Source organism: Ursus maritimus, unplaced genomic scaffold, assembly GCF_017311325.1.
Source record: "Ursus maritimus isolate PB19 unplaced genomic scaffold, ASM1731132v1 scaffold_6, whole genome shotgun sequence".
NCBI classification, from domain to species: domain Eukaryota; kingdom Metazoa; phylum Chordata; class Mammalia; order Carnivora; family Ursidae; genus Ursus; species Ursus maritimus.
This window is the reverse complement of record NW_024426774.1, coordinates 18,606,556-18,630,743: the sequence shown is the minus strand read 5'-3', so window position 1 is coordinate 18,630,743 and position 24,188 is coordinate 18,606,556. Positions and strand designations below refer to the sequence as shown.

Sequence of the window (24,188 nt, the reverse complement as noted above, 5' to 3'; positions counted from 1 at the left end):
AGACCACCTGGTGGAATTTGGGGAGAGCTGAACATCTTATTGCTCAGGAGAGTTTACGGGGAAGTTGCTTTCCCAAGTGGAGGTGGGTGGGGAGGTCCCTACCTTGCTGGACTTTTTTTATGTGGTATAGAGGAGAGTGAGGAACGCCGAATGGATGACCTTTGGGTATGGTTAGTCCTTCTGGAGACTGTACCACACCCATAAGCAAGAGCGAGAATGACCTCCTTTCCCTGCCTCAGATCCCCTTTCCAGGAGAATCCCAGCTCTCACATCAGCGAACTAACCTTAGAGAGAGCGAAGGTTCCGGAGAGAGCCCCATATGGGGTGCAACAGGCATGTGTCCGACACGGCTAGGCCTTCCCCGAAACCGTGGGGGTTCTGCAGTGGCAGGAAACGCACCACCCAACCTCAACATGTCACCTCGGGGAGGAGGAGCCAGGTGGGCCGTCGCTGCTTCAGGAAAGGGCTGCCGGGCCCGGGGCTTCAGGGCCTCCCCGAGGGGAGAGAGAAGCACTGGCACCAGGCCCGCGGGGTCCGGTGCCCCGGGACTCTGGGGGGTGAGGAGCCGCGCCCGGGCCAACCTCGAGTTCCCGAGGGTGGGGGAGTTGGTGCCGGCCGCGGGCGGGCGGGCGGGCCGTCAGCTGCCCGGCCCGTCGCCTACCTCCCCGCCCCCCGGCTTCCTGCGGAGGCCGCGGCCGCCATGTTGTTGTGGGGCTGAGGCGGCGCCGCGCAGCCCGAGCGGCCGTGACAGGCTGCGCAACAGGTTCGCTGTCGGCGGCCTGGCGACGAACCGGGCGGCGACGGCCGAGCAGGGTCTCCCGGCGTTCGCCCGCGGCTGCGCTGCCGGTACCAAGGGGCGCGGGGTCGCGCTGTGACGTGCGGGAGGCGCGGCGGGGGCGCCAGGTGGGTGCAGCGGCTGGCAGGGGCTGCGGTAGGGCGCGGGGCAGGTGCGGGCGCCGCCGCGCTCGCCGCGGGGAGGCTCGGCGGGCCGGGCTGGGAGGTGGCTGCGCGCCCCGGCCGCCGCGGACGGGCCCTCGGGAGCCGGAGCTAGGCCCCTGGCGGGCTTGGCGGCGCCCGGCGGAAACCTCCGGCCCCGGTTCCTGCCCCCGCGGCGGGGCCGGAGCGGACGCCGAGGGGCCGGAGCCGGGCCGCCCCTTCCCGTGCGGCCGAGTCCCGGCCCCCAGCCCCCGGCCTCTCCTGGCAGGTGCGGACGCCTCTGAGGGCGGCGGGCGGCGTGGCCCCTCGTTTTTGAGGTGCGGGCAGAAGAAGGCCCTTAGGGGCACCCTCACGCTTCCTCGGGGACCATTTTTTTTTTCGCCGAGTTGGCTTTCCTTGGTAATGGCTGGTGCGGAATGTCAGGTGAGCCGCATCCCGGTGCGTCAAAGTAGCCGGAGTCACGAGCGGCCCGTGGGCGGATGCTCCGCGTCCACGGCTCGCATTAAACCAAAGTTGGGAAATGTTACCGTTTGACTTTAGCTTTATTGACTTCCAGGGTATACAGGAAGCACGGAGAGATGTAATCTCTCAGGCCAGAGTAAAGTTTACTGCTTGTTATTATTTATTTTTTTAAAAAGACTCCTGCATGTACGTAGTGAATGGGTAAACAGAGGCCGAAACTGCAGATGGGTTTGCATTCTGTAAAAAGATGCAGTATTTGGGTGATTAATCGTGTGGTTTGTCGTTGAATGATTGCCGATGGCAAGTATGCTTCATTTGAGACTTGAATTAATTATGAATTAGGAATATGTTTGATAGAGCCAACCAGTTTATTTTAGGAATTAAGGTTAACACAAAATGATAGCTTTATTAAATGCTGTAGTTTGTTTTTTACTAGTGTTTACTTGCTTATCCAGAGATAGGCGAGGTGTGACTTGAAATTTTGTGTTGTTTTAGTCAGCTTAATTTAGGTGGCATAGACTCTGTAGGTTAAGCTCCTTAAGCCTGTTAAGAAAATTAATTGCTTCTTTCCCTGTACTTGTTTGCTGTATTGTTAGTGATAAAAGCTAAACGCAATCTGGAAATCTTTACATAAATTAATAATGTCCCTCAAACTTTAAAGGTAATAATGACTCTGATGTGCATACCTTTGGGTTTCTTTGGCTGGGCCTAACATTCTCTAGTAATTCCTCGTTCCCACTCCTCCAGCTTTATTGAGATATGATTGACATATATCTCTTGTAATTTCAAAAGTATAGAAGGTGGAAGTTGTTTTTAAAAGCTTAATTTAAAAACAATTTCATATTTTTCAAGGACATGGAAAAATGTGCATTGCTGCTATTTTAATGTAATATTAATGAGCAGCAGAAAAGCTTGTATTTTGTAATGCTCTAATGAATTTATTCCCTCTGCTCACATTTATAATGAAAGGTAGAATTGTCTGAAAAAACTTGACCTGTACTGAATTATTGAGCACGAAAGTACTATTGTTAGTTCAACAGATCTCAAGGCTAAAATCCCAGTCTCTTCTGAATATGAGGAAATGTGTTAGGCATGTTCTGGGATTGCAATTATAGTCATAAAAAATTTGTATTTTTGCAAAAAAGAGAATAGTTTAACGAACCTCTCTATGCCCATCACTTATACTTAGGAGCTGTCAGGATTTTCTTTATCCATCTCTTATTCTTATCTTTATTTTTTAGTCATTTCACCCTACATACCTAACACATCTCTTTTTTATTAAGTGGAATTTTTTCCCCATAACCTTAAGATTTTTATTTTTAATGTATCTTTAATACAGAGTTTCACAAATTCCCACCTTTCTAGTAAGACAAAAAGAACATTTATTGGCCATCTCCTTCAACTACTTTCCTCAATATTAACATATATTTGCTGCGGTTATAATTTATCGAGCACTTGATACATGCTAGGCCGTGTGCTGTTTTGTATAATCAGTTAAACCTCACAAAGACCATAAGAGTAGTTCTTTTTCTTCTATCAAATAGATGAGTGAAATGCTAACCTGGAGGTTAATGGTCTACTCTCGGTCTCTGAGCTCATAAGTACAAGAGCCAGCCTTCAAACCAAGGTCCTTCTAACTTTAGAACCTGTGCCTTTATCATTCCTCTTGGTTCAGAAATTAAAAAAAAAAAAAAAAAGGTTATTTGGGCATTCAGTAAATATTTATTGTATAAGTAAATGAATGAAAATACATGTTAGTCCACTGATAAGTAACTAGCACTTTTATATACTATATTTACTTGTAAAGCATTTTATGAACAAGTTCCAGAAATGATTCAGAATAAACTAATTGTATTGCTAAATCATATCACTAAAACTTATATTACTAAAAATGTGGTATACTTATTTCTATCCGTGCATTTGCTTCTCTTTCTTTTCTTCTTCTTCTTTTTGAATTCTAATCTTTTCAATACCTTATTTATGGAAAATTTTTTTGTGGAATAACTATTTTTGAAGGAAGACTAAGAAAAGGCAGACTTTTTTGGTGTACTAATTGTTAAAGGCAGGATTCCAACTGTGAAGTAGAGAAATAATGTTTAGAATAAATTCTGTAAATGAATAGATCTGGAGATGAAGGTGCATCAAAAATGCTGTTTTTTTTCTTGAGTTCATTTTTTACTTGTACCCTTCTGTAACTACAGAGCACAGCAACTGATGACAGAGGACAGCCACTGATGTTAGAGTCCTGTTGGGTAGAAAATGAAGGTGCATCAGAATTGCTGTTTTTTTTTCTTGAGTTCATTTTTTACTTTGTACCCTTCTGTAACTACAGAGCACGGCAACTGATGACAGAGGACAGCCACTGATTTAGAGTCCTGCTGGGTACACTGTATATTTGTAGGTATTCTTTGAGAAGGAGGAACTGAACTGGTCTTAAAGGATCTTAAGGCAGAGAGGAAGTGGGGGAGGAGAGGAGGAAGCTGAGCAGAAGTAGGGCAGTGAATACATCAAGAAATAAGGTATTTATACAACTCTAAGAGGGCAGTGTATTTCATTTGCAAATGTATTATTTTGAGAGATTCACTTAAAAAATCATCTCACAGCTCTATCAGGATGCTGAATGATTTAGTTACTTGTGAAGCTATTCAGCCCTGGTTATGGGAGACATTTGGGATCTATTACCAGACAGTAGACATTTAACTTGTCTCATTTAAGCAACTGTTTTATATTTTGTAGATTATTTTCTTCGCTAATGCATATTCATTTTAGAAAACGTATGTGTGGTTAATAAAAATTGCACTTATTTTCATTGTAATCATAGTAGATAAGATACAGGCTTTCAAGTTAAACCTCCTGCTCCTAACTCCAACACTAAATAGTTGTGTGACCTTGAGCAACTAATTTTAATTCTCTGAGCTTCTGTTTCTCATCTATAAAATGTATCTATTTCATAGTGTTGTTGTGATATGTGATATAAAGTTCTTAGCGCAGTGACTTCTGCTTAGTATGAGTGCTCAATAAATGTTACCATTATCCCAACTAGCTTCAGTGAGAAATTTCAAACCAGCTTAATGCTTTTTTGGGGGGGGGGTCTTTTTCCCTAGTGACTGGAAAAAATTTCACTTTTTTGCCCCTTAATTTTTAATCTTATCATCAAAACAATCCATATAAGAGGTCTGGAAAATAGAAAAACTGATCCACAATCCCATATCCCCATAAAGAATCTGTCTTTTTAGTCCCCTTAATTTGGGGGGGGGGTAGAAAACATAGCCTACAGGAAGAAAATATCTGCAAAAGGAGCTATTGCTTTGGATTATCACTTCCAGGTCTCTGAATCCAGGTGCTTAAATAACTTGGACTTTTTAGTATGAAGGGCACGTGATTGGTATGAGGTGGACAGGGAAAAGAATGGTCAAGAATGGTGGGCCATGTGAAACTATAGAGTCCATGTTGATAAACCCCAGCAGGGTTTACTCTGACAGTTAGAAGGATACTGATAACTAAGGCTTTATCATTTTCTTTTTGCTTAAATCCATTGGCATAGGTATTTGGACACTTTTCATCACCCTACTGCTCCTCCTACACACTTAAGAATGAGTGCTTAAATATAAGAATTAAGTAGGTCAGGTTAATAAATTTCACAGCGTACGTAGCATTTGATGATTACTTTTTAGTGAGCATGAAATACATTTTGGTGAGTATAAGTGAGAACTTCAAGATTAACGAAAATTTGCGGAGAATGATGTGAACTGAGATGCACGTGTAGCACTTTCTAACATTGTGGTAAGTCTTGGAAACCTAAATGTAGAAAAACAGAAGCTATGGTTTAATTTCCATTTACCTTCTCTTCATTAGGGGCATCTTAGGCTTTCCCTCTGCCAAAGTTCCAGTGAAGTTCCAGCTTATAAATTGATTTTGTCTTGCTGCAGAGACATCCCATATTGGAAGGCTTTCCCTGTCCACTTCTTTCTTTGGTGTCTGGTCCTCATTCTATGGTTCTGACTTGGAGTTTTTGGCTCCTTCAGGATCCAGGTTTCCACTGGGTCCAGAGAGCTGAGTCATTTGTATGATTGAGATGTCAAGAGCCATTTAGACTATATACAGATAACCCAAAACTTTTTCTGAACGTTGCTCTCTAGTACCTGGGTTTTATAGTCTTTGTAGCATGGTGGTAATCTCATCTTGAAAAGGTACGTGCTGCAGCTCCCTCTTAAATAATCTTTGCTATTGCTTTCCTCATGAGATTGACTTTACCTCATCTTTGTCTTTCTAGGGGCTTCGATGGGGAAATAAAAAAAAGTCTCCCCCCGTTTTCTTTCATCTGCTTTAACTTTTTCTTTATTATCAACAACCATTTTTCATCTTTAAAGAATTAAATCCAACAGAAGTTACTCATAAATCATGGTACCAAATTAATTCTTAAAACAAATACTGCCTTCATTCCAGGAACTGGTCCAAGCAATGAGCATATAAGCAGTAAACAAAATCCACAAAAATTCCTGCCCTTGTGCTGCTTACATTCAAGAGGAAGAAGGAGAGACAATGAAATGTTTAGAAGTTAAGAGTTTGGTAGGGCTATGGAGAAAAGTAAGGTAGGAAATGGGGGTAGGAAATGTGTGGGTAGTTGGGTGGGGGGTAATTGAGAGAAGTAAATTTGCCTTATTTGAAGTTATTATTAAGGAATTCAGGATTTGGGAAAAGATTATTCTGTGCGTTTTATGAGTAAACTTAGTATTTCACATCTTTGTATTTAACATAAATGTTCATCATTTCAAATATTACTATTGTGCTTGCACCCAGCACACCTCTGAATATTTCTCTTTTCTAGTAATTTCAGCCAGAACAACAGACCCCAGGCACAGCAGGAGTCTAGAGCAGAGATTTGTCAAGTGGTTTAGAATAGATACCTTAATTTTATTTTTCCTAAAAGTGATATATTGTGTTTGTTTTTAAGTCCTGTAGGCTTTTTGTTTATACCATTTTTATGAATAATATTTGTTGTTTTGGAAAATTGGAAAGCAATAGGGAAATTGAAAGAAGAAAATAATAGTCACTAATAATCATGTTACCCAGAGAAATGGTCAGTATTAATATTTTGGTAGATCTCCTTCTAGAAATTTTTCTTTGCAAAAAAATGGAATTATATATTCTTCTATGTAACCTGCTTTTTTTAGCTTACTAGCATTTATCAAAAACATGGTTCTATTTTATTGTATATTTATCTACAGCGTAATTTTATTGGCTAAATTATATTGCCTTGCTACCACAGAATGTTCATGATGTCTAATATATACTGAGCATTCACTGTATTCTAGTTACTTTTGAGACACTTTACGTATTTTTACTTGTTTAGTTTTCATCCTTTCCATAAGAACTGCTCTATTATTATTTATTTTACAGTTGAGAAGATTGAACAAGGACAGGTTTAGTAATTTTCCCAAGATCCCATAGCTAATAAGTGGTAGACAGAGGATGTGAACTTAGTCTGGCTCTGCATCCTGGGCTCGTATTGGTTCTGTACCATTAAAGTATTTTGTAATGATTTTTTAAATTTTAAATTGTGCCACAGTTAACATCTTTGTAACTGTATCTGTGTACACATCTACGAGTGTAAACTTATTGCCAAGTTGTCTTCTAGAAAAACTTGTCGGTACCAAAGTGTTCTCCTACCAATGAGACCAGTCCTATTTCCCACATCCTCAGAAACATCGGCTTTTTTTTATCTGCTAATTTGATAAAAGACCACCTTGTTTTTCTTTATTATTGAAGTTATACTTTCAAAGATTTTTTTTTCTCTGAGAAATATTTATCTCTGCTCTTTCTCACTTTGGCGTTTTCATCTCTTAGTTATTTTTAAGGATTCTTTATATTTTAAGAGTCGTAACTCTTTGCCATATAGGTATAATTTTTCCCAAGTTCGTTTCTTAGTTTTGTTTTTAGATTTTTATCAATGATAATAGCTAGAATTTATATAGTACTTCCCATATGCAGCACTATTCTAATTCGTTACATTTATTCCCTCAGTTAATTTTTACAACATTCCTATGGGGTAGGTGCTATTATTAGCCCCATTTACAAAGTCCTCTGACATTGTCTTTTAATTCTCAAACAGCTTTCTCCTCTGTGTCTTTGCCTATTTCTTTTCTTTTCTTTTCTTTTCTTTTTTTTTAAAGAATTTATTTATTTATTTGACAGAGATAGAGACAGCCAGCGAGAGAGGGAACACAAGCAGGGGGAGTGGGAGAGGAAGAAGCAGGCTCATAGCAGAGGAGCCTGATGTGGGGCTCGATCCCATAACACCGGGATCACACCCTGAGCCAAAGGCAGATGCTTAACCGCTGTGCCACCCAGGCGCCCCTGTCTTTGCCTATTTCTGTTCCCAAGTCCTAAAAATCTCTTTTTCTAGCCTACTGGGTTGTACTTATTGATTAGTTCTTCATTACTCAGTTGAGGAGTCATTTCTTCTGGGATTGCTCATCTGACCACTTTCTAGTTCTCTAAGGCGAAAGTTAGGTGCCTGTCTTCTGTCCTTTATACCTATAGCACCCATATGGAATTCTGAGTTTTGGCTTTATTCCTCTTCTGTATTCCCTGCTCTTAGACATCTTATCCAGGTGTTACACCTCTGATGACTTGGTAAATATTTGTCAATTTGAATTAAAGGTACTCATGATGATGTTGGTGATACCAAGAAGGGAATCTGCCTTCCAAGTATATAAAATAGAGAAACTTACACGGAGGCAGTAACAATGGAGCTGGGCTTAGAAGGCTAGTGAGGAAGGGGGGGAAAGGAGGGGCCAAGAGACAAATTGAATGAAAACAGACTTGGAAATTTCTCATTCTGGGAATAGCAAGTTACCTAGAGTGACTTTGAGGATTATTAACCTTGCCTCTGGGAAAGCCTGAGGAAAAAAAATCCCTCTTTCAGCCCAGTATACCTCTTCTGGTGTTCAGAATTTGGAATCTTCCTTCTACATCTCTTCCTTCTAGCTCAGTTTCTCTTCTGACTTCCCCCTTTTTTCCAGTGTAATGGGGGAAGTTGGAGGGTCCTGATATAATCCTGGTAAGGTTTTGAAATGCCCTGGGAAGTTTGGTGAACTGGTGGGGTAGGCCCGCTGGTTGCCTCTGCCAGAAGTCAGAGCCTTAGGGGAGAGAACAGCTGTGAAGCTGTTTTCTCTACAGACTCGGGTTCTAGTCGCACTTCTCCCTGGCTGTTGGTACATTGGATGAGATCTCAGTTCCTTTTTCTTTACATTTCTGTTCTAATTTTTATTAGCTTTGTGAGTGTACCAGTCTCACTAAGCTTTGGTTTGCCCTTCCTTAAAAAGTGGAGATTTCATTAATAATACTTAACCTTAGAGTTGTCAGAAGGATGAAGAGATAATGTATGTTTAGTGTGGTCACCTCATAATAAATCTTTATAAATGTAACAATAATAATCAGGCCTGTCTTTTGGTAAGGTTAGCTGGGGCTTCTGCCCTGGGCTATGCCTGGAGGGAGGGGATCATGTCTGAGGCACTGTACCTTTCTTTCTGAAACAAAGTTCAGTTTCTAAATTTTTTTAACATTCCCAAGGGACCTATGAAATTGTTTACAATGAGACCTTCTTTAGAGTGTAATTTATCTCGGGCCAACCCTGCAGTTGATGACTGGCCCTGAGCGTCAGACCCTTCTAAGATGGCTCTGTTATAATGATGATGTCAGTCATAACATGTAAAGACCTAAGTGGAATTTGCTACATATTCAGGGATTGTTAGCTGCTATTATTATTTTCATAATGATACACATTTATATCATAAATTATAAAAACATAACCAGTTTCCATGTTATTACATGGTTTAGCCAAACTTGTGGTTTTTTTTTTTTTTTAAAGATTTTATTTATTTATTTGACAGAGATAGAGACAGCCAGCGAGAGAGGGAACACAAGCAGGGGAAGTGGGAGAGGAAGAAGCAGGCTCCTAGCGGAGGAGCCTGATGTGGGGCTTGATCCCATAATGCCGGGATCACGCCCTGAGCCGAAGGCAGACGCTTAACCGCTGTGCCACCCAGGCGCCCCTGAACTTGTGTTTTTAAAAGTAGATTTATTGAGATGTAATTTAGATATCATTATGAATTTGATATTTGGTTTAAGTAGCAGCATGATACTTGGTTCAGTGTATTCCCCATTGTTGGACATTCATGTTACTTCCAGTTTTTTCTTTATATAATAACACTAATTGCAGGGAATATCTTCACGTTTCTTTCATTTATCATGATTTTCTATGACAGTTTCCCAGAAGTGAAATTGTTGGCTTATTGTAGCTGAACATTGGTAGAGTTCTTGCTGTATATTCTCAGACTGTTTTCTGAAGAGCAATACCAGTTTGCATTCCCATGAGTTATGTCTGCAGCACTCACTCCCCTCACCTTTGCTAGCCCTGAGTATTAGTTGTTGTTGCTGTTTAAATTTTAGCTAACATACAGTCTATATTGGTTTCAGGAGTAAGATTCAGTGCTTCATCACTTACATGAAACACCCAGTGCTCACCACAACAAGTGCCCTCCTTAATACCTATCACGGATCTAGTCCATCCCCCACCCTCCTCCCTCCATCAGCCCTCAGTATGTTCTCTCATGGCGGGATCCCTGGGTGGCTCAGTCATTGAGCATTTCGTTGAGTGTCTCATTGAGCGTCTGCCTTTGACTCTGGTTGTGATCTCCCAGTTGTGGGATGTAATCCTGCCTTGGGCTCCCTGCTTGGCAGGGAGTCTGCTTCTCCCTCTTCCTCTGCCTGTCCGCCTCCCTCTCATGCTCTCTCTCTCTCTCTCAGATAAATAAAATGTTAAAAAAAAAAAAAAAGTCACGGGGCGCCTGGGTAGCGCAGTTGTTAAGCATCTGCCTTCGGCTCAGGGCGTGATCCCGGCGTTCCGGGATCGAGTCCCACATCGGGCTCCTCCGCTGGGAGCCTGCTTCTTCCTTTCCCACTCCCCCTGCTGTGTTCCCTCTCTCGCTGGCTGTCTCTCTGTCAAATAAATAAATAAAATCTTTAAAAAAAAAAAAAAAAGTCACTTATGGCTTGTTTCTCTCTTTTTTCCCCCTTCCCATATGTTCATCTGTTTTCTTTCTTAAATTCCACATATGAGTGAGATCATATGATATTTGTCTTTCTCTGACTGACTTATTTCACGTAGCATAATACAGTCTAGCTCTGTCCATTGTTGCAAATTAGCCAAGGTTTTTTTGTGTTTTTTTTTTAGTAAGTTTTTCGGGGAGAAACAAAACAAAACGTCATTTGCATTTCCTTGATTATTCATAATGTTAAAATTTATTACCCAGTTTCATTTCCCCTTTGGAAAACTATTTGAGGTCTTAGTGTTTTCATTATCTATTTTAATAGTTCTCTGTACATTAGAAATATTGACTATCATATTTGTTTTGGTTTTTCCCCATTTACCTTTAAATTTTGTTTTCAACAAACGTTTAAAATATTCGTATAGATGAATCTCAATTTTTCCCTTTGGGTTTTCTTCAGTGGCTTTAGAACTTAAAAAGTTATTTTTTTCAGAGAGGTGATATTTTACTTGAAGGCGAAGCGTCTCTCTGAATGCTTTCCCTCTCTACTTCTTATTCAAGACAAATAAATAGCTTTGTTTCAATATTTAGTCCTGATATGAGACTGAAGAGAACAGACCAAATAGCCGGCTCCCCCCACCTTCCCCTTACAGCGGTGCAGGCTGAGTCACAAGCTATTCTTAGGTGTTTTTTTTCCCCTTTGTGTGGGTGAATTGTCTTGTTCAGAGTTGTTGACTAGTTCTTCTAAAATTGATTTGACTTTAATCTGCAATATAATTGGAGTAGTAACGACTTCAGTATTAGTTTACCATTTCTGTGCTTTTATACCTGCTCAGTTTATTGGTTGATTCTTTGTAGGCTAAACTTAACATTTATAAAAGTTCAAACTTATAATTTATATTTAAACATCTTAAACTGAAGATGCTAAGTTGCAGAACTAGAACTAGTAACTAAGTTTGTATAGAAAAGTTATCTTCTTTGAAGCTTTTAAGTCTCAATATGTTTTGTTTATTTGGACCCTAAGCCTTTCGGTAGAAATAATAGTAACCTTTTTCTCAGATATTGAATAAAGTGAGAAAAATATGTCCTTATCAATAATTGGTACAACTTTAGTTTGTTGTACCAATTCAGTGAAATCAAGATAACTGTTGTGTTAAAAATAATATTGAAATAATAGTGGTAATAGTCATCATTTATGAGCACCTTCTATGTGCCAGGTGCTTTACAGACATTATATCTAAGCCTTAAAACAACCTGGCATTTAGGTGCAATTATCCACACTTACAGGTTAGGAAGTTGAAGCCATGTCATATGGAGTCTACAAAGCTAAGGAGTAACTATGCTGGGATTTAAACACAAGTTGGTTGATGTAGTTTGAGAGTTCAAGTTATTAGCCTTCTTGTTCTCATTGCAGTTGAAAGAATGCTAACCTCCGAGAGTCAAAAAGCATTTGTGTTTCTTAAAGGATATTTTAGTGCCAGTCACATGGCTGACTTCTGGACACTAGGTATATGGAGATGAAGAGACATTCATAGGAGTTCACAGTGTCATGGAGGTGGTTGGCATGGAAATAAAAGTTAATAATACTGGGTAGTATGTAGTTTATGGAGATATATACAAGATCAAACAGGAATGTGGCAAAGGAAGCTTTGTAAGTGGAAGTGTCACTGAGGAGGTAGGTAGTTGCACAGGTACAGAGAGGGAGGAATGAAATAAAATGGGGCAGAGATAAAAGTGGGAACATATTCCAACACTAGAAAGATAGGCAGAGGATAAACCCTAAAACAGCTCATATGCCATGTGAAGGAGATTAGGTTTTTTTTAATGTAACAGTTTTGTTGAGATATCATTCATACCATAAAATTCACCCTTTTAAAGTTTACAATTCTGTGGTTTTTATTATATTCACAGAATTGTGCGGCCATCAACAATATCTAATTTTAGAACATTTTAAAGACTTTATTTTTTTTAAAGATTTTATTTACTTATTTGACAGAGAGATCGAGAGAGGGAACACAAGCAGGGGGAGCAGTAGAGGGAGAGGGAGAAGCAGCCTCCTGGCTAATCAGGGAGCCTGATGCGGGGCTCCATCCCAGAATGCTGGGATCATGACCCAAGCTGAAGGCAGATGCTTAACCATCTGAGCCACCCAGGTGACTAATTTTAGAACATTTTTAAAAAAGATATTTATTTATTTGAGAGAGGTGGGGGCGGGGACAGATGGGGGCAGGAGCAGGGGGGAAGGGCAGGGGAAGAGGGACAAGCAGACTCCCTGCTAAGTAGGGAGCCCGATGCAGGACTCTCTCCCAGGACCCTGGGATCACGACCTGAGCCAAAGGTAGATGCTTAACCAACTGAGCCACCCAGGCACCCCTAATTTTAGAACATTTTCATCATCCCAAAAAAAACCCCCTTATCCATTAGCTGCCATTCCCATTCCTCCCAAGCCCCCAGCCCTAGGCAACTACTAATCTACTTTCTGTCTTTATGAATTTGCCTATTCTGGACATTTCATATAAATGGGAACATAAAATATATGTGGTCTTTTGTGATTGGTTTCTTTCACAACCATAATGTTTTTAAGGTGTGTCTTTGTTACAGCATATATGAATAATTCACTCCTTTTTGTCGCTAAATATTCTATTGTATGGGTATATCGCATTTGGTTTATCCATTCATCAGTGGATGGACATTTGGGTTGTTTCCACTTTTTGGCTATTAAGAAGAATACTGCTGTGAGCATCTGTGTACACATTTTTGCATGGACGTGGGTTTAGGTTTTCATTACACTTGGGTTCATATCTAGGGGTAGAAATGCTGAATTATATGGTAACCTATGCTTAACATTTTGAGAAACTGCCAAATTGTTTTCCAAAGCAGCTGAATCATTTTACATTCCCACCAGCAATGTATGAGGGATCCAATTTAGGAGATTCGATTTTATACTAGTGATGAGCTATTATTATACAGAATCACAGTGGGAAAATGGCTGAAAATTTTTGGATTAGATTGCTGCTTCTCCAGTGTGGTTCAAGGCACATGCTAGGTCAGCAGACTTTTCCTGATGAATATGAAACTAAAATGCAAGTTATTTTCTTATTTCTTAGGAGCTACTGTTACTTCATGTCCATAGTCTTTGATTTTTGTGTTAGTATGGGTTACTTACTGATAATCTGAGTTACTAAGGATTACTGAAACTTAGTGTTCATAAAATAAAATTAACCAATTTCTAGAGCTTACTGAGGGCTCTAATTTACTTTTCTTTTAAGAAACCTAGTAGCTATACAACACTTTGGCAGCATTGAAAAATTCCTATAATATACACCCACACTCAGATGTAGATGTTTTCAGTGTAAGCTTTGGTATTGTCTTGAGTTTAATGTGGTTCCAATTGCTATTCTTGAATTAACTGTAATTAATTATAGAATCAATGTTAGATTTAATTTTGTTGCCCATTTTGCTGTTATGCAGCTGTTGCATTTTATAATTCTTCATCATGGAGTTATTTTTCTGTTGAAAAATGGAAGCAGGTGGTTAGGTTAGGTCTCTTGTCCTGCTTAGGTGGGCCATGGTTAGAATAGTTTGAGAATGAATGGAATACATAATGGAAGGATTCTTTCCCACTCTAATATTGTATACATTTTTAAAAGTGGGAATTAGTGTATTTATAATCAAGAGTCTTAGCGATGGAAATCACGAACCCTCTGAAAATCTTCACATTGGCTTTAGAGGTCTGTAACCTTTGGAATTGTACATTATACATTTGTGTTTTTTTCCAGAAAGAGCAACTATAGGTTTGCCAGATTTTTTTTTTAAGTCCATGACTCCTCAGAATTAAAGAACTCAGATTGGTGAAGAGAATTTGTAAATTTGTGTTTTTGAAGTATTTGAGGGAAGTGAGATCTTGTTTTGGTTAGAGATAAATATTTTCTGAACACATTGTTGGTTTTAGTGGGACTAATTCCATATTAGGGTATCTCTAATTTGTTGTTTTGTCTCTCCGTCAGAACTTGGAGTTTGCTTTTAAAATCCTCATTCTACATTTATTATTTTTACATTTGCTTTCTCAGTAGATTAGGATGTTCTTTTTAAGAGTATTCTTTGTGCTGCATTGATAGCATACTTTCCAGTAATTGAAACATACTGATATTTAAAAAAAAACAATACGAAACACCTGAAATTGGACTGATAGAATAGGAAAATGGATGGTTGCCTTTGTACCCATTGGCTACTAGTTTCATTTTCTTTACTCTCTTGTTCTTTTTGGGTTGAGATTGAAAACTACCAGTCATAGGTGGAAGCTGTTCCCACAGGACCTTCTAGGTGTGGCGTTGGTTTTGGATGCCAGTCTCTTTAGGCCTCTGCAGTAGGGTATGTGTGAAGGAGTGTGCTTTTTTTCTGTAGTTTTTAGCACTGGATATAGCGTGGCAGGGTTCGAGAGGAGATTGGTAATTTTAGTTTAATGTTTTTTGGTAAAACAGACTTGTTACTTACTATTGTTTATAATAGACTAAAATATAGACAAGAGGAAGGCTCTGGGTCATATTTGCTATTGTGTTAAAAGATGGTGTAGTGGAATACAAAAATATATTTGGTCTTTGTCCCTGGTTTCTGGCACAGATATCCTAAAACCTTTGCAATTTCCTGAGTGATAGGAATGTCTTTTATTCATAATAAGCCCCTTCCCATCACACCTGAGGTGTGCTAATGAGGCTTAGAGTGGTACCCCTAGATAGCCTCAGAATGAGGATACTTTCCTTCCCACCCACCAACCTCCAGGAAGAGGAGGTGGGCATTAGAGATTGAGTTCTATAAAAGCTCTATGACAGTGAGATTCAGAGAGCTACCAGGTTGGTGAATGCATTGAGATGCAGGGAGGGTGACATGCCTGGAGAGGGCATGGAAGCTCCATGCCTTGCCCACCATACCTTGCCCAGTGTGTCTCTTCCATTTGGCTGTTCCTGAATTGTATCCTTTATATTAAAACAGTAAATAAATAAATAGTTTTTCTGAGTTCTGTGAGCTTTTCTAGCAAATTATCAAACCCGAGGAGGGGATCATGGGAACCTCTGATTTATAGCCACCTGGTCAGAAGATGGCCCAGTACTAGTGACCAGTGCCTGAAGTGGGGGTGGTCTTGTGGGACTGAGGCCTTAACCTGTGGGGACTACATAATTCTAGGTAGTTAGTGTCAGAATTGAATTGAATTGTTGGACACCCAGTTGGTGTCAGAAAAAAAAAAAACTCCATAGAAGGCATTATTGGTCTTTGAAAGACAAGTAAATTTACCATAGACTTCTCTTCTTTGAATTACTGAAGTCATAATATATTTTTTAAAGATTTTATTTATTTATTTGACAGAGATAGAGACAGCCAGCGAGAGAGGGAACACAAGCAGGGGGAGTGGGAGAGGAAGAAGCAGGCTCATAGCGGAGGAGCCTGATGTGGGGCTTGATCCCATAACGCCGGGATCACTCCCTGAGCCGAAGGCAGACGCTTAACGACTATGCCACCCAGGCGCTGCTGAAGTCGTAATATTTTGTTTTTAATTGCTTGACATTTTGGTATATGTTCATATGGGATTAAAAAAAAATAGCAACAAAAAAAAACTTGGAGAATAAGAAAATTCACTCACAGTCTTTCAACCCATCAACTACTTTTAGTATATTAATGCTTTCTTTAAAAAAAAAAAACAGTTTATTTTAGAGCATGAGCAAGAGGGGCAGAGGGAGAGGGAGAGAGAATCTCAAGCAGACTCGGAGCTGAGCACAGAGCTGGATGCAGAGCTCAGTCCCAGGGCTCTGAGATGATGACCTGAGCCAAAACCAGGAGTCAGACCCTTTTTTTTTTTTAAAGACTTTATTTATTTATTTGACAGAGACAGCCAGCGAGAGAGGGAACACAAGCAGGGGGAGTGGGAGAGGAAGAAGCAGGCTTCTAGCGGAGAAGCCTGATGTGGGGCTCGATCCCAGAACGCTGGGATTATGCCCTGAGCCGAAGGCAGATGCTTAATAACTGCGCCACCCAGGCGCGCCAGGAGTCAGACCCATAACCGACTGTGCCACCCATGCGCTCCAGCATATTAATGCTTTTTAATCAGAGTATTTATCTATCACTATACATACACACATACATATATAATTTTTACATAATTGTAATCAGCATAGATTTTGTCCACTTACTACATGGAAGGTATTTTTTCTGTGTTACTTCATGATTTTCATAAGTATTAATGGCTGTAGTAGATAGACTATGATTTATTAACTATACTCCTATTTTCAGGTGTTTCGTTTTTTTGAAGTTTTTTGCTATTACAAATAAAACTGTGATAAATATTATTATTTGGTGAATATATATTAAACATATAGTCTGCAAATCTCTTAGGTGTTTCGCAAAGATAAGGTCCTTTCCCTTAAGGGTTTTCTTCTAATCCTTGACATGTGCGTATATAAATTTGAATATTTTCATCCATATTCTAGAATTTTGTATTTTTTAAAAATTTATATCACAAATATTACCTATCTACTATAACTTGAAATTATTGTTTGTAGTATATGGGTAGTATTCTGAAATTTATTTTCTTGTTCCTTTCTCTTTTGGATAAATTCACCTGATTCATATACTCAGTAGTCATAAAAGAAAAGATTGACAAATTTTGGTATGAAAATAAAGAAGTTGGTATAGTAAAAGATGCCTTCAAATCAAAAGGCAACAAGCTGGATGAAAAGTTTTTATGACACATGTTACTGAGTCTGGGAGAGTGAAGAAGAGGAGTGTGAAATGGTTGTGGGCAGTGGGGTGGGGGGAGCAGTTGGGCTAGGGAAACATGAACTTGTCAGGCTGGCAGGAGTCAGTGGTCAGGAGTTTAAAGTAATGCCAGTCAGCACCTTCATTTGTGCGACCATGGAATAGCCGTGGGGTTTTACCAGATGCATAGTATATTTAGGAAGAGGGGAGAGTGAACTTGAGGATGCATGCAATGACGATAGTGGACTGCGATACTCACTTTGGGTAAGGAGGGGTATTAGGACCTAAGGAAGGGGATGTTAGGGCATAAGCTAGAATGAGGGACGGTGAAAAGTTGCCAAGACCAATAGTTTGTAGGTCCTGGCAGAGTTAATTGCTGGAGTCTGGGAACTAGAGAGTGGGCTGTTGAGCGCAGGCTCTGGTGAAGGGAGGGTGGGAGGCTTGAAGTAGGTTACAGAGGAGTGCAGTCGTCCTGATAACAAGGCCTAGGGTGTGACCTGGGAGTGCCTGGCTAAGATAAGATGGAAGATAAGACATTTGGAATACTGGGCGTCAAAGACTTGGAGGTCATGATGTAGGCAGGATCCTATGTGTGGATGACTTGACTTCACCAAGATATCTGGGAATAATGGTGGAGAGGAGATGATGAGGTAGGTGTGAAAGCAGTTAAAGAATTGTCATGGTGATTGCAGGGGACAACAGTGAGGGAGAGCCAGTGGTCAAGTCAGATGCGCTAATTTTCTTTTTCAACTTTTATTTATGAAAAATGTCAAACAATGCAAAAGTTGAAAGTGATCACTTATTTTTATTTACCTTCATTTACCCATATACTTTTTAATTTAATGTTTTTGTATTTTTACATGAGCTTTAATTCTTTTTGGAAGAAGGCAGGCTATAAATAGGTCCATTTCCAGATTCCTGTCCAGAAGAGTTGTTGTGCTAATTTACATTTCTGTCAGCTAGGCATTAATATAATAATTATTTTTACAGCTATTGTTATAGTTCCTTGCATTGTTAAGCTCTTCACTATTTCATGTGAATAAACTGCCACTTATTTTCCCAGACCACGCTCTTTGCTCTGCTTTTGCGTGTATTACCTCTGCCTAGAATGTTTTTCTCCCACATTCATTCATGTAACAAATGTTTCTATGTGTAAGGCATAGCTATTTGTACACAAGCTGAAATGCACATACCTGGTTGATTCATGGAAACATATTTGCACGTGACCTTCTCTTGTTGCTTGAAGAGAAGAGAAATTTGTGCTTAGGCACCCCAGAAGATCCAAGAGTTTGTTTTCAGTCCTGCCCTTTGGACTGTCTGGACCCAAAGAAAAGCTGTACTTTCTCAACTCCTTTTCCTTCCGCTTCCAAACTTGTATGTGTCTTTATTAAGCCTTACCATCTATTTTGTCCTATATTCCCAGAGCCAGAGATGTGTGCCCCATGTTCTAGCTTTATACTCTGGAGCTGTCTACTTTCTTTGGACTCTAGCGTTCATTATTAGGTAACCTCCTTTCCTTCTCCTTTTGGAAATTAAATCTCTCCCTCTTCCTCTAAAAATAGTTCTGTTCTCCCATCTAAAAGGAAAGCCTTATAACCTTGCCTCTTTCCTGAAGCCTCCTATCTCTCTTCCCCCCCTTTCTTCCTCTGTCCTTTAACAGCATACTTCTTCAGGCACCTACACTTCTACTCCCATTTACTGCGGGGTCTGCTTCAGTTTGACTTATAGCCAGTTCCCTGCACAGATTGCCAAAACTAATGGCTTAGTCTTGACTTCTGTGACATTTGACAGTTATGACCATCATCTCCTTGAAATGCTTCTCTTTACTCTATATTCTGATTTTTCCTTTTCCTCAACCTCTGTTCTGATCATTCTTCTCCTGTTTCCTGTACGTGCTTTTTGTGGGTAATGTCATTCACTGACCTGTTTACAGCTATTCCCAATCCATGGTAGCTACCAAATCTGGGTCTGCAGCCTGGACAGAATCCTTACCATCTCGTAGACATTTCTACCTGGATGTCTTTGTAGGTGCATCAGATTGGGTAAACTGAAAATTGAACATTTTGTTGCTTACCCCCCAAATCTAATATCCAAATTTCTACTTTCTTAGAGCTTTTGTCTTGGTTAATATTACCACTCTACAGTCACCCAAGATAGAAACTTACCTTGATGTTCTTTCATCAGCAGCATTTAGCTGATCAGAAAATGCTGTCCATTCTAGCTCGGAAATTCCTCTTCTCTGTTGTCCAAGTTCATATTCTCACCGTATGGATTATGCCAGTCGCTCATAACTGGTATCCCTGTCTCAAGATACTCAAGTGCAATTCAGTTCTTATATTTTTTGTCAGAATTCTCTTCCTCTGCCCTTAAAATTTCAGGTTCTTCTCTTGTTTCTTATATATGCTTTCCCTGGATGAAGTTACTCACTGACTTGATGACAACTATTTCCAGTCCCTGGAGACTACCAAATCTGGGTGTCTATCTTGAATAAAATACTGGCTCTCCATGACTTGCACAGTGAAATTCAAAATCAATAGCATGACATACTTTGTTCCTTAAATTGTGTGCTCTTGGCAAGTTACTTAATCTCTTTGGCTTCTCTTTAATTGTTTCTAAAATGAAGGGGATGGAATTCAGTGTGCTGTTTAATTCTTTAAAAAAATCATCAAACCAAATATTATAGAGAAGCCTCAGTATATAAAACACAAAAACAGAGCTCCTTTCATTGAAGTTGGTATCCTCTCCCAACCCTCCATTCCTCTTCCCTACTCTACATCTGTTGTATCTCTTTGAAATTTCTAGAACTGCAAGGATCAAAATTTAAAACTATTGGGTTTCTTAAGGTCTCTTTTAACAATTAAAATTAAGTGAGTTCTTGAAATCACATGGCTCTCAAATCACGCCGTGTTTGAATAGGAAAGGCTCTGCTGTGATACTGGCTGTGTACTTTCCTTTAACCAGTTCTTCCCATAGATTCATGGACTTTCCTTTCTCTGTATCATTGCCTATCCACACACCTATACAATGTCTTTCACTCTGAGGATGCATGGAACCCACTTTCTTTGCCATCATGATCATGTTAGATCATTCTTACACAAATATTTCCTCCTTTGTGATATGTGCCCTGGTTTAACTTACCTCCCAAGTAGTGGTAATTCTGTCCTCTGAGTTCTTATAACATTCTTCAAATTCTTTTATTATAGTGACTATTTATGTTTGATAAATAAATGGATGAATGAAGAAGGGATGGCTGGATAGGGAACAGGTGTGGAGAATATATGTACACTGTGAATTTCCTCTTGCTGCAGAAACTGTAAAGAAGGTAATTTTGCCTCAGTCATCCTCTCATGAGACCGACCTTGATCTCCTTAGGAATCAGATGAAGAAGGAACTTTCCCCAATTAATCAGTAAGTTTGCAGAGTTGGCTCTGTGCACATAGCACGTGAAATGGAGGAGGCACTGGATTATAAGATATGCCTTCAGGAACTTGATTATCTTGCTTTTGAATGTCAGACCTTCAGTCAAATTTGTTTAAGCTAAACAATGTTTAACGAACATGATAAGTATAATTGAAAAACCCAAGTCTTTCTATCCCAGTGTAAAAGCTTCAGAATTCAACAGGCCATAAAACTTTATCTCTAAAAGTATACTTAAAAGAAAAAGTAACAAGTTATGGAAAGGCCAAAAAAGGATAATTTGGTCTAAAATCCAGAGCTCCGGTGCCTGCAGGGTTTCGAGGAAGTTGTTTGGAGTTTCTTTTCTGAAATTCGGTTCCAGAGTGCCTCGCTCCATGCTTCCCTTGCTTCATTTTTGTTTATCTTATCCATACTACTCCTTTACCCAATTCATTTGTTCAGCAAATCTTTATTGAACATTTTCTCTGGAAGGTCTGGTGTAGGCACTAGGCCTAAAAAAAAAAAAAAGTGCCCAGAACAAGTGAAGCACGTGCAGTTGAAATACAGTGTGATACATGACGTTACTGTGGGACGAACAAGTGTTGTGCACGATGTAGGAGACCATGACTAACTGGGAGGACACAGGTCTCTCAGATAAGAGGTGTCTGTTGAGTTCAGAGTTGAAGAATGAGAAGAAAGTGTGGTGAACGTGACAGAGGGAACAGCTCTTTACAAAGAAGTAGGGGAGTGAAAAAAGCATCACTGTTTCAAAAAAAAAAAAAGCTGATGTAGTTAGGACATCTGAATCAAGGGGACGTGTCTAGAGATGAATGTGGTAAAGTAGATTGAGGTGAGGTTCTGAATCATGTTTCTTACTCACCATGTTTCATACTAACAAGTTTGGGCTTGAACTTGTAATTGTGAAGTAATTTAAGAAGGAGAAGGGCATTAGTAGGTGTTTTGGAAGAAAACTAGTAGCTCTGTGGAAGGTCTCAAGGCAGTAAGACCATTTTAGGAGGTTCATGCCCTAATTCACACCATCTCCCAGTGATGTACCTGGGAATCTCTAGATTAGTAAGTGTCCCAGAGTGGTGATATGGTCAGGCAAGTTGGAAAACTCTTATGTCCCAGAGCACTGGACATAAGAGATATGGTTTCCAGGACCAGTGTTGCTACTGACTAGCTGTGTGAGCTCATACCAGTCTCTCAGTCTTCCCATCTTGAAAATGGAGTTTTGAACTAAGTATTGTGATTGTTTCCTTCTAAAATTCTGTTCTTCTAGACAGACCCCCCCCCAATCCAACCTTAATTGAGCTATTTTTAACTTATAATGGCTATAATTTTCCCCCATCTGGATCTTGAAGAAGGACTTCCTGCTCCTGGTGAAGCATTTCTACTTTCCTCTCCGTTAGTGTGAATGTAGTTGCCATGTTCTAAAATGGCATTTGCTTTATATTAATTTGTAGCATTCTTCTTTGCCTTAGGCCTGTTATCTACCACACGTCTTTGCTTGGTGTCTCAAAAGGTAACAGTGACAGTTCTCCATTAATTTATAATGTGCAAGGAAAGCTCCATATGAATATTCTTCTTTTTTCTACATGAATATTCTAAAGCCATAGGTAATTATCACAGCATTTTAATTACATGATAACTGCAAACTGCCAAGATTGCCCATCATCATGTTACCCCTTCTAAGGAATGGAGACAGATGTTTGTTGGATGCTGACTCCAATCACACACACCTGAAATGTAGGCATCAGGCACGTACCTGGGGAGATGCTGATTACCCTTTTCTTCCTCTGAGAGGGTTATACCAAGAGGAAAGAAATAATTAGCTGTCCCCTAATTTATGTACGCAATAGACCTATGTGTTGGAAGACATCTCTGGCTTGTTTTCCTTCTCCCTACAAATGTACAACATTAAGTTGAGGGGCTGCTTTCAAGAAACTGTGACCTATTCATCATTAATTATTATCCCCATTTAAGAGAAGAAGAGGCATATAAAGCCCATGGGAAGTTCTTGGGCTTTAAAATTAGATGGATTTGGGATTGCATCCTGGCTTCATCTCTCAGTGAATATTGGCAAGTAATTTAGCCTTTCTGTTTCTTCATCTGTGAAATGAGTACAATATTCCCTGCCTTCCAGGGATAATTGTGAACATTATTAGTGTTATCAAAGGTGTTTAGCAGTATCTGGCACCTGGAAGCCTGTTCTGCCAGCTCCTCTGTTTGTCCTCTGAAGCTCCTTGCACACAACCTATTAGATTCTCCGTATTGAGCATGACACATAGTAGATGATTAATAGAAGTGTATTGCATTAATAGTAAGCACTTATTAAATGGTAGCTAGTATGATTACATAAAGTAAAATAGTTGATTTTTAAGTGTAAAATGACTACTTTTTCAAAATTTCAATTGTTATTTGTACAAGTACTATTCTGTAAGTAGATTAGTAGATTGTTGAGCATGAGGTAGTTATTTGACAACGTGGCAGAGAGAATTGATAGAAACATAACAGATATGAAATAGTATGCTTTAAAAGCTTTTTGGTTCCAACAAATTGCGCTACCGTAGTCAGATGTTACCACAGTCAATCAGATGTTACATGTATACATCACGTAATAATATGGTACCTGCATGCATGGCTGGCTAAATCCCATGTACCAGGTAAAGAAAGTTCTGTGCTATTAACTTCAGCTTCACTGAAGGGATTTGCCGTCCCTTCCTATTATATTATTTGATTCATTCTTTGGTTTTATTTCAGAATTATACCAGTGATGACTGAGTATCTATTATGTGGCATTCTGTTGTATTCATGGAATATGTAATGACTAACCAAAAGTCCTGGACAGATAATCTTTAAATTTTAGACCTAGATCTAACTGATTAAGGCTTTGTGACTGTGGGATCCTATTCTTTGTCTTTTGTAAGTGCATGCTTTCTCTTCAATCTGTCTTTGATAATTCACATGCTTTTATGCAGTTATACAGTGTTTCGCATGTAATACTTTTGGAGGATTTTTCTCCTTCATTTTGAAACTCAGTCTCAGAGACCTAATAAAACAGGTCTTGCTATTTGCTACTGCGTATCTGTAAGTAAACCGTTTCTTTGCAGGCATGCTGACTTATTTCGGTTTAACATTACTGATAACAATTTAAAATTGGGGAAGTAAAAATTATACTTTTTTTTTGTAGAATTTTTGTACTGAGGAAGTATCACTCATAACTTTATTTATGAGACTTCCTCTGTGTTCACTTTTTCTTAAAACCACGGTTCACCCAGTCTCACAAATTCTGGGAGTCATCGCTTTGATGCCTTCTACTTCAAAATCCTTCATATCTAAAGAGTTTCTGGCTGCTACCTGTTTGAAACCCTTCCTTATTTTTCCAATTCATCCCATCTGCTCTGTTCCTTCTACCGATATTTTAAATCAGGTGCCAGTTACTGTTCTTATCTCTTCCCTAACTGATCCCCCTGGTGCTCCTGTGGCCTTGTCTTCACCATTGATTGTCTTAAGTGAAATCTGTGTCCCTCTCCTTAAAATTACCTTTTACAACTCCTTGTGAGCTACAGGTTCAAATCCAATGTTCTTAAT

The 24,188-nt window shown here is 39.6% G+C and overlaps 2 protein-coding genes and 1 long non-coding RNA gene across 3 annotated transcripts in view; 1 reads left to right on the top strand and 2 right to left on the bottom strand.

The window, feature by feature from the left end:
- LOC103671687 overlaps positions 1 to 398 on the bottom strand; it is a 34,202-nt gene extending 33,804 nt beyond the window's left edge. The window contains exon 1 of the long non-coding RNA XR_571008.2: positions 285 to 398. This is a non-coding gene — a long non-coding RNA (uncharacterized LOC103671687). The remainder of the gene's footprint in view (positions 1 to 284) is intronic.
- The window catches only part of ITSN2 (intersectin 2), a 139,274-nt gene continuing 115,406 nt past the window's right edge, over positions 321 to 24,188 (top strand). Inside the window, 1 exon segment of the mRNA XM_040622951.1 lies at positions 321 to 557. The gene's annotated coding sequence lies outside the window, so the exon portion shown is untranslated.
- Positions 456 to 19,388, bottom strand: LOC121100993 (translation initiation factor IF-2-like). Its single transcript, XM_040623126.1, has 2 exons — positions 19,364 to 19,388; positions 456 to 1,342 (listed from the first exon to the last, which is right to left on the bottom strand). The coding sequence occupies exons 1-2, from the start codon at positions 19,386 to 19,388 to the stop codon at positions 456 to 458; spliced, it is 912 nt and encodes a 303-aa protein (XP_040479060.1).